Genomic DNA, 11250 nt, shown 5'->3' on the forward strand with positions numbered 1-11250 from the left:
TAGGTTGATAACCTCTTGTAACTTACTATGCTTAATTACCTTGTGAGCATATTACTAATTAAATGTAGAATTAGTGCTTGTAGCCTCTTGAAATGGTAATTGGACGTCGCATGATATAGAATATCATTGACTTGCATAACTTGTTTAAATATATCTTGTGTAGGTATATAGCTTGTTAGAATATTATAATTGTTTATCTTGAAAGCTAGTTACTAAATTGAAGCTTATTTAGTACTTGTGACTTAGGATGGTAATGTGGCTCAATTATTGTAAAATATTTTTGCTTTATGTATAAATTGCATATTGAGGACATAACATGTCATATGCTATTTAGACTTGAATAAGGCGATTAGGGTTTTCTGTAAGGTAGGTGGCTAGCGACGATCACAGGGATGAAGGAGGGCCAGTCTTCCACCCCTCTTCAGCCGGTGGGATCTCCAAACCGAAATACAAGAACTCATACGTCTTGGTGTAAGTTTTTCTCTAAAACGGCATCGGATTTCTAGAATCTTAAGTCTCACAGTAACATTCGTGGAAAGAAACTTTCTATTTTAGAAGAAGATGTGGCCGAAGAAATCTATTACTGGTCATCTTCTGTAGTTTGTTATGTGATGGGAAAGAAGCCGTTTTATTAGTACTTCAAAACTTTTGTTGAGAAGAGATGGTCCAAGAATTTTAAATTGGTTTACTTAAATGATGGTTTCTTTCTGATTCGATTTCATGATGATGCTGTTGTTATGAAGGTGTTATCCCGTATTCATATATTTGAGGGAAGACCTATAATCCTTAAAAGATAGTGCAAGAATGTTAACCTAGTAAAAGAGGTCTTGGAATCAATCCCAGTGTGGATGAGGATTTATGATATCCCCGTTCACTACAGGAAGGCTCAAGTGGTGTCTATGATTTACTCCTCCGTTGCCAAACCGATCTATATGGTTGGATCTGAATCAAATATAGACAAAGGAAGGTATTTATGTGTTATGGTTGAGGTAGATGTGAAGGAAGCATTGCCGGACTCAATAGTAGTGGACATTCATGGGGTTGACTGTGAGCGTGAATTTGAATATGAATGGAAACCTCAGGTCTGTACTCTATGTCAACGAGTGGATCATGTTCAAGAAAAGTGTCCACAAAAGGTGGTACAAGTGAAGCCTAAGAAAATGGTTGGAAAATGGATGGTAAAGCATCAAGGTAAAATGGTCAGTCGAGATGAAGATGATGTGCTCGTAGAAAAGTCTCAAAAGAATCCTTTGATTCATAAAGTTGCAGAGGAAACAATCACAACGTCAAATACATTTCAATTATTGCAGAATACAAACCAAGACGAAGATGTAATGGAGGGTTTACAGTCTAAGAATAGGGCTTTGGAGGCAAATACAATTCTTATACAAGAAGTTTTGATGGGGGTTTTGCAGTTAGAACATAAGGCTGAGAGTACATCGGAAGTTGAGGGAATCTCTACCCCAATACACTCATAACAATTTGTGATAGAAGAAGAAGTTGTTATAGGGGCTGGCAAGACTGATTCGGTTACAAGTGCAGCAGGGGTAAAATGTGGTAATCCAAGTGATGCTACTGATTCAGGGAAAGTTACTAATGCTAAGTCAGTTGAGAGTGTTGGCCCTAAGACGAACATTGCCATTGATGTTCTATTGGTTGTGTTGAAGAGGGCCAGCAGGATAGAAATATGTCTTCTAATAATGCTCCAACAGATGACCAAGGTGGAGGGAAATCTTGACAACGTAAGAAACCAATTATCCCATCTTCGGATAGAGTGACTAGAGGTAAACTAACTGGTAGTGGTGCACTACCAACCCCTTCTCAGTAATGTTAGGAGCTTGGAATGTGAGAGATCTTAATAGACCTTCCATGCAAAAAGAAGTTAAGCAATGGCTCATTGAAAATCAATTTGGTTTAACTTTCCTTGTGGAAACCAGAGTTAAGGAGGGAAAATCTTTTCGAATACAGAAAAAACTTGGGCTTCATTGGCCTTGGTTGGCTAATTACAACTCTAATAATTTGGGAAAATTATGGTTTGGCTGGAAAAAGGCTATGTTTACGGTTGTTTTGATTTAAGAAGATGCCTAATCTATGTTGTTACAGATGCATTATATAGGGTCTGGTGTTGGTTTTTATGTTACTGCTATATACGCTGCAAATAGAGCTACTGCTAGAAGGGACCTATGGCAATCCCTGAAAGTACAAGCTACTAAAGTTCAAGGGCCTTGGATTGCTTTGGGGGATTGGAACATGGTTAGATATAATCATGAGAAAAAAGGTAGACTGAGAATTCCTCAAAGTAGACTTGATGAATTTAATAGTGTTATTTATGATATCAAGATGGATGATATTCCTATCAACAATGGCGATTGGTCCTGGTGTAATAAGTAACATCTTCATAAAAGGATTAATGCCAAGTTGGATAGGGTTTTGATAAATGATAGGTGGCTTCAACCATTTAATGATGTTAAAGTGTATTTTACTGCAGCTTCATTGTCTGATCACTATGGTCTAGCTACTCAATGGCATTTTGATTGTTCTGAAGGTCCTAAACCATTCAAATTCCTTAAGATTTGCTGTGTTCAAGGGGAAGTTGATAATGTGGTTGCCAAAGCTTGGGAGCTTTCAGGTTCTGGAAATCCTTTACATATTCTGTAGAAGAAATTAAGGGCAGTGAAAGATGCTGCTAAAGAATGGAATAAGACAAGAGGTTTAATTTCTGAGCAACTCCAAGTTGCTAGGGAGGATCTACAGAAAATTCAATTGGAAATGCTACAAGGTATAATGAATGAAGATTGTATTTCTAGAGAAAGGGAAGCTACTGGAAAACTGCAACATGTTTTGGATATTGAAGAAATTTTCTGGGCTAAAAAATCTAGAAGTAAATGGCTGAAAGAGGGGGATAAATGTACAAAAATTTTTCATAATTTGGTCAAGCAAAGGAGAGGCTTCAATGTTATTACCAAGTTACAAAATTTAACTGGAGAACAGTTTGAAGACCCCAAGGTAATTAGAGAATGGTTGATTCAATTTTATTCTTAGTTATATTCCAAACAAGGAGAGGGGATTCAAGAGGTTTGTCCACCTAGAAAAAATTTAATGGCGGCAGAGTGCATTTCCTTAGATTGTCTTATCACTATTGAAGATATTAAAGGTGTGGTTATGAATTTTCATCCAGACAAAGCACCTGGTCCTGATAGTTTCCCTGCCAGGTTTTTTCAGAAATATTAGGGGATTGTTGGACAAGATGTAAGTCAAGCTATTCTTCAATTTTTTGAGCATTGTAAATTCCCTCAAGGAATTAATTCTACTTTTCTTACTCTTATTCCAAAGGCTAACCATGGGGATAAGATTGCTAAATACAGGCCCATTGCCCTTTGCAACAGATTAAGTATTGTGCTACTTGTTTTGATTGGTCCTGAGCAATCAGCTTTTATTAAGAATAGAAGGCTGCATGACAACATTCTTCTAGTATCTGATTTGGTTAAGGATTTTGGCAAGAAACATGGTGTTCCCTTTATTGAATTGAAGGTGGATTTGAAAAAAGCTTACGATTCAGTGGATTGGAAATATATTCTATGGAGAATGAAGGTTCATAGCTTCAGTGATAGGTGGATTGGTTGGATTTCGCAGTGCATTACTATAGCTAAGTTCTCTATTTTGTGCAATGGTGTTCCTGCTGGGTATTTTGGGGTCACTAGAGGGATCAGACAAAGTTGTCCCTTATCTCTATTCTTATTTTCATTTGTTACAGAGTATTTTAGTACCTTAATGATGAATGGGATTCAGTCAGGTCGAATTCATTTGTGTAGAGCAGTGTCTACTTCTGGTATGTGTATTTCTCATGTTTTTTATGATGATGATCTACTTGTGGTGGTTAAGGCTGATGTTTCAACTGCAAAAAGTGTGGATGTTGTCTTCAAACAATTTCAGGATGCTTTTGGTCTTCAAGTTAATAAAGAAAAGAGCTCCATTATATTTTCTAAAGCTGTTAGAGGTAGAAGAAGGTTGTCGAGAATTCATAATTTTCAAACTGAAAATTTTCCTTTTACTTATCTGGGTTTGCCTTTATCAAACAAAAAACTAAGAGTTGATGATTATAGAGTGCTGCTGGATAAAGTGAACTCAAAGTTGGCTCATTGGAATTCTATTAATTTATCACTTGTAGGGAGGCTTGAGTTAATTAAATTAGTTTTATATTCTTATATGTATCAATGGTTGTTTGGGTTTAAGATACCTTGGGCAGCTATGAATCAGTTGGAAAAGAGGTTTAAGTGGTTCATTGGAGTGGTAAGAAAGATTTGAAGAGAATGTCTCGAGTAAAGTGGAGTCAAGTGACACATCCTGTGTCTGAAGGTGGAGAATCCATGATATAGATGTTATTGCTAAAATGACATTGTGTTGGGATTTTGTTCAAACTAAAGAAAAATTGTGGATCCAATGGTTGCAAGCTGTTTATCTTAAAAATGCTTGTTTTTGGACTGTGATACCAAAGTTAAGTGCATCTTCTATCTGGAAGCATTTATTGGAGTCTAGACAGCTAATTTTGGAAAATACAGAATATAAGGTTGGGGATGGTATGAAATTCAAATTATTAACTAATCCATGGTGCAATGCATTGTCTTTGGTTCAAAATTTTGGGGCTACACAATTTAGACACATTGACAGAAATACCATGGCTTCTGAAATTATTCAAAATGGTACTTGGTTCTTTCAAATTGATTTGCCTAATGAAGTCTGTCTTGTTATTCAAAATTTGGAACTGAAGATAGGTTCTGATACAATTGTTTGGAAGCATGGACAATTTTCTCTGAAGGCAGCTTGAAGTATCTGCAAGGTTAGAAAACAACAAATGACGAGTAAGTTATTTTGGGGCTACTGTAGACCTCGAATTGCTGTGGGAGTTACTATAATTTTACATAACAAAACCCCAGCTTTGTTAATCTGCAGAAACGTGGTTTGATACTTCCATCCATCTGTCATAATTGTTTGGCAAATATTGATTCCAATGACCATCTATTTTGTGAATGTGCATATGCTGTTGCAATTTGGCATGAGATAAACTCAATTCTGTAGTTGGAAATGCTTAGATTTTCTACTTTTTTGCAGTTGATAGATTGGTTCATTGTGAATACAAATGTTAAAAGCATAAAATCAAAGGTGCTGGGTGCTTTTTTTGCTGTTACAATTTGGAAAATCTAGTCAAGTAGAAATTTAGCTATACACAATATAACAAAAGATTCTTTTGCTTATGCTGTTAGGACTATAATTTGGGATGTGCTTGGGTATCTCAATTTTATAACAAAAGATTTGTTACTTATTTGCAATTGAAAATGAAAATTTCTTCTTGGTTTGAAGCTTGGTTGTGTTGCAAGTTCAGAGTTTTGATAATAGATTTCTTTAATGAAGAAGGCTTTTTAAAGATTAGAGTGAAGCTATAAGCTATTAAGATGATTAGAATCTATTTGTGCTCGTCAATAAACTTATGTTTAAGTTTGTTGAGTTTTTTGGCTGGAGGTAGAGTTTTTCCATTCAAATTTATGTTCTGGAGTTTATCTCCTTTTGTAATTGTACTATTTTGATTTTTATTTATAAAAAAAAAAAAAAAAAAATACACCCCATTCAGGGAAAAAAAAAAAAAATTGTATAAGTTTTGAACTTATTGATTTTAGAAAGCTTGTGAGAACATAATTTATGTGATGGCTAGGGTTTGGCTCTAATACGGGGGCAAGAGTCCTATAAGTCATAAGTGTGCACTAGGTGGTGCTTTGTGGGTCGTAATTACCTGAAAATATTTGCTTGGTCTAGCGACCTCATGTCCTAGTCTTTCCACTATTTGTTTTCGCATTTAATTTCAAGTTGTTAATCATGGATTACTTGTACCTTGAGAATTGATGCTTGTTTTGGGTATTTGAATCCTATTTAGTATACTTGAACTTGTATACTTGCTTCGTGAGTTTAAATTTCATTTAGTATATGTATGCCGTGTATACTTGTCTTATGTGTATTTCTTTTAGTTTAGTATATTTTTGGTTGTATACTTGATTTATAAGTACTCTACATATATCGAATACTTGTGTATGTATGTTAGATATTGCTTATCTTATTTAACATGATTTAAGGTACTTGAATATGTATGCTTGTATGTCGTGTATCATGTTTTAATACGATTTAGTGTACTTGAGCATGTATACTTGTATGTCGTAGTTTATTTCAATTGCATGAGTAGCTTAGGATGATCCCTGTGACGACCCTGGTTTTTTAAGCAAGTGCGTCCTGTGATGAACCGAAGGTTGACCCGATAGCGGATCCAGATGCGGAAGCAAGAAACAAGATAACGGTCTCCCAAGGCATAACACACCTCTAAGACACTTTGATGACCTTCAATGAGGTTATGGAACTCAATGAGAATTGAAGTGGAAGCAAAAGATCAGAAAAAAAATAATTAAGCCCCCAGGGGTAAAATAGTCATTTTATATGGAAATGAAGTCCCTAGAATGTACATCATTCTCGAGACACATCCATAACATCTCATGAAGTCACAGGACTCAAAAGAAAGTAGCGAAAGCGGAAAGTAATCAAAAAACGGGACAAAAATAGTCCAAAGGGCAAAATAGTCATTTTTTAAAATATGAATTCAGGTGCCATCGAGCACACCGCTGGAAAGACAATAAAAATCTAATCAAGATGGACTCAAGAATCGCATGATTCGGAGTCCGAACGAAGGAGAAACGGCATGACGAAGAAAAACGAGCACTTAAGGCTAAAATGGTAAACTAGTAATTATCCAGGAAGATCCGGGTGCAACCGAGCACACCGTTGGAAAGACAGCGAAAAATTAGTCAAGTTCAAAAAAAGTTCACTCGATTTGGAATCCGAACAAAGGAGAACAAGCAAAAACAAAAATCGACGTCACGACGTCGAGATGGGGCACCACGAGCATCCTGACAAGCACCATGACATGCTAGGGAAAAAAAAAAAAAGATCCAGCAAGAACTGAGAGCCAAAACGAGGTCCGAAACGAATTTGTTGGGAAAAACACGAATAAGACACCCCCCTCTAAAATCGAGTTTTCTACCTGACTAGGTAGAAGGAAACGAAAAAAACACACTGAAAAATCCCCAAAATGCCCCTAGATCAGAAGAGGTCAAGAGGGCCCAAAAAGATGCTACAGTAACTGTCCACATCTGAGATAAAAAATGGGCTATCAAACAAATTTTTCTGGAACAACATGAAGAAGAAACCCCTCCTAAAATCAAATTTTCTACTCAGTTATGAGAAAGAAAATAAATAAAAGAAACACACTATGACATGGCCAAAATTCCCCTAGACTAGAAAAGGGCAAAAACAAAAAAAAAAAAAAAAAAAAAAAAAAACTGATGCCTTATGGAATTTATGAATCTATCAACAACTGAGAGCAAAAATGAGCTAGTATATGGACTTTTCTAGAAAAATAGGAAAAAGAAACCCCTTCCGAAATCGAATTTTCTATTCGACAGCGTGAGAGAAAATGAAAAAAACACAAAGTGAAATGCCCAAAATTCCCCTAGATCAAAAAAGGGTTAAAAACTCAAAAAATGCAGCTTTGCACCAAGTATGCATTTGACCCTAAATGCATATCTAGGTTCAAACGAATGTGCACACAAGTGTAATAAATGATTCTAAGCACGCGGGAATGGTCCACGGCTCCCGAAAAGGCCCGACTCAAAATTCAACGCCCCGGCGGCCAAAAATGAGAAAAATGATCTTAGAATCGAAATTTGAAATGGAGTCAAATTACCGTTTGGCCCTTGGTCACACTTCATACATAATTAATAAGATCCTATGGAAGAAAAATAATGGAATTCCCACACCCGATGCAAACATGGTGAAGTAATGACTTGCAATTTTTTAATATTTTCATAATATTTCATGAAGTTAAAAGTTACATAAGATACAAGATACATGTTATTGGCCTCCGGCCTCATCTTATACATGTCAAATACATTAAAAAATGTGTACCTATGTACACATTACATATATTGAATCAAGGATACAAGTTTTGACATATAAGGCTACAAAATGACATTTGATGCTAACATTTGCATAAAATGTAAACTTAAAAACTACAAGTCATCCAAGGAATGATGAGCATCACGAACCAAGTCTTCGTACCTAAAAAATGCCCCGGTACTTTTGGGGTGAGTAACATAAAGCTATACGTAGGAGCTGAGCACGCATACAAAATTATCACCTTAAGCTACCTTAGAGTATTTTTAGTATACCACATCATTCATGCAATTTAAATGACATAGGAGCACATAGTGTAACGCAACAAGACATAGGTATCCAAAGTTATTAAATTTTAACCTAGAATGCGATAACTATTGAAACGATTCGTGCCACCAACAATCTAAGTCAAGATATTTATATAGGATCATTCCTAAGTCATATTAACATGGAGTAACATGAATCACGATGTCTATGAAATTGAACAAGGTTGGGATAATCCAAAGAACACGACAAGTTTATAATTTAACATGAATCACATTATCAATGAAATTGAACAAGGTTTCGAATAATCCATACAATACGACAAGAAGGGTACTTGAATACAATGATCACATTATCAATGCAATTAACATGATTGGAACATGTGATACCCCTCGGATCCGAGATGCTGATTGATCAGGTCCAAGCCCAAACCCAAGGGATATTAAACAATTAAAGTATTTTAAATCGAACACGGAATACAAAGTGAATAAGAAATAATAGTTAAAAACTGAAAGAATACTAAATTAAAAAGAAATCCTCAACTTAAACTAATTAAAAACTAACTTATTCAAACTCCTCCAATCCATACAACTCGGGAATCCATCTCTAGTGGACCCCTAATAAAACTCCAAACTGAATGAAAGTAAAAATTGAAGATAAAATCCAAATCAAACATCTGGAAAGAAATCCTACGTCATCGGTAGAGTGGAAGTCTGCATCTACTCTGCTCATCCAAGCTTTAACCCTGGACCTGATGAACACCTGAAAAATAAAGGAGTGGGTCAGGCCCACATGCAAGTCCTGATCTACCACAATCCAAACAGTAATCTGATACACAGATACATCCTAGAAAGACTCAACAATATCTAGAGTAGTCCATATATGTATATATAGTACACACTATAGGATGCTCGTTAGTCCAGTAGGTCTGTCTTAGCCTGAATAGAAGGCAACATGCGAATACGCACCCGAAGGTGGGCATAAGTACCTAGACCTACTAGGGAACAACACCTATGTCCAGGTATCCATCCTAGGTGATATACGCGCCCTAACCATGGTCCTGAGACTCAAGCTCAAACCAGAGCACATAAAATAAATATATAAAGTCCGTACTCCTATCACAAAATATCAGCCATCTATATAGTGGTCTGATATATGGAAACACTCCATCCTGAAACCATAATAGATCATTCAATTTATTTGATTGACATGACACAAGTAGGTGATGAACTTAACCTTTATGGTAAATCCATACCTGAATCCAAATTGGGTCAGACTTAGTGTTTTGAACTAATCCATTCCCTATATAGGTAGGTCTTAGTGTTTTGAACTAAGCCATCCCTAATATGGCACCGTCCCATACCAGTTCATATATATCCATATAAGTGGGACTTAACCTTTTTATGGTTAATCCAACTCATTCCAAATTTGGTAGGATTTAGTGTTTGAACTAATTCATACCTTGTATGTCACCGTCCCAAACTGGTACATACAACCCTCCAGTTAACATAGTTGATAAAACAGTATTAGATGCAAACCAACCATACTCCAGTATAAGCGTACATAACAATCTAACAGGTGTAGGATTGAATTATGCACTCAATATAAGGTTTAGCAGTTCTAAACTAACCTTTTAAATTGATCAAGAATAACTGATCATTTAACTCCTCTGAACTGCGTAGTTAATTAAACCACACTATATAATCAACATCCATCCTCCAAAATATGCATCAATAAATATACATACATATATAGCAATGTAAGGTAATCACAACAGAACCTAAATATCATGCTCTAACAAATTTAAATAGCTAGAATCAGTCATAGCATTTAAATTCTCATGAAATCCATAAATTGATAAAATTAATAGAATATATATATCAATTTATGTTAAATCAAGCACAAATGATTTCAAGAACTTACCATATTTATAAATTTGTTTAAATATAGTTAAACAGAAATAAATTATATACCACAAAAAATCCAAGTTCCAAAAATAAATTTAAGTATTCAAAACCGTGCGCAACCTTCGAATTTTCCATAGGTTCATCCTAATTCTTTTCTTAGTCCAGTTGGGAATTAATGTTTTCCAAAGTATTATAGGTATATTACAATCTCAAACCACATTTAAAACAGTTTAAAAACCATGCCAATACCCTGTATAGTCCAAACCCACGCCCAAAACAACATACTGTATGCAAAACTGGGCAAGAGCAGGCTCTAAAAAAATTGAGCCTGCTCTTTTATTGATTGAGCTGGCTCTATGGCTCTAAGAGCCGGCTCTGTCCCCTTTTTGAGCAGGCTCTGTCCCCTTTTTGAGCCTGCTCTCACTCCCTTAGACGTCGTCGACTATTTCTGTGTCTTCTTCTCCAACTCTGATGATTAACGGAGCCTCTGTGATGTTTTTAAATCTTTGTTCTAGGTTCAAACACAGTCCTAGATAAATTTTAAATCACTGATATGCAATGATAGCATGCATAGAACATAAGTTTAGAAGCACTGATCACAGAAACTTAGTCTAAAATTGTAAGCAACCCATAACAGATTAATTTGGTAAAAATCAAAACTACTTTAAAATCCTGTTCTAGAGTTTAATCTTAAACTCAAATCAATTACAAGGCATCCATTATGATCTCAATTAATCAAAACTAAAACGTATCAACAAAAGGAAGCAAATAACAGAGCATCACGAATTTTGCAAACCAATTAATTCAACGAGGTAAATAAAATTCATTTATGCATAAAAGACTTGTTATATGTTTGTTTAATCCATTTTAGTTTTTCTTTAATCCCTGGAGTGAGACGACCCTAGTTTTTAGGCCAGCGTGTCCTGTGATGAACCGTAAGGATGATCCGATAACGGATCCGAATGGGGAAGCAAAAACAGAAAACAAAACTCTAAGAAGTCAAAGTGACCTTTCATGAGGTCATGGAACTCAACAAGAACTAATGCGGAAGTAAAAGATCGAAAATATGACAAATAAGCCCCCAGGGGCA

The 11250-nt window shown here is 35.6% G+C and overlaps 1 protein-coding gene across 1 annotated transcript; it reads left to right on the plus strand.

Moving 5' to 3' along the window:
- The first annotated feature begins 848 nt into the window (after nucleotides 1-848).
- Nucleotides 849-5202, plus strand: LOC132309354 (uncharacterized). Its single transcript, XM_059807670.1, has 9 exons — nucleotides 849-1434; nucleotides 1492-1742; nucleotides 2104-2380; nucleotides 2489-2629; nucleotides 2675-3006; nucleotides 3179-3249; nucleotides 3387-4119; nucleotides 4234-4290; nucleotides 5110-5202. Exons 1-9 carry the CDS (start codon nucleotides 849-851, stop codon nucleotides 5200-5202), a joined length of 2541 nt encoding a protein of 846 aa, XP_059663653.1.
- Nucleotides 5203-11250: the final 6048 nt, after the last annotated feature.

Source organism: Cornus florida, unplaced genomic scaffold (assembly GCF_030987335.1).
Source record: "Cornus florida cultivar Cherokee Brave unplaced genomic scaffold, ASM3098733v1 CherokeeBrave_3.0.0_Hap2_Chr05, whole genome shotgun sequence".
In the NCBI taxonomy this organism is placed as follows: Eukaryota; Viridiplantae; Streptophyta; class Magnoliopsida; order Cornales; family Cornaceae; genus Cornus; species Cornus florida.

Coding starts and splice junctions, on each gene's coding strand:
- LOC132309354 (XM_059807670.1), top strand. CDS start 849: ATGAGGATTTATGATATCCCCGTTCACTACAGGAAGGCTCAAGTGGTG. Junction 1,743..2,103: donor TGGAGGGAAATCTTGACAAC/GTAAGAAACCAA, acceptor ATGTTGTTACAG/ATGCATTATATAGGGTCTGG. Junction 3,250..3,386: donor AGGGGATTGTTGGACAAGAT/GTAAGTCAAGCT, acceptor CCTTTGCAACAG/ATTAAGTATTGTGCTACTTG.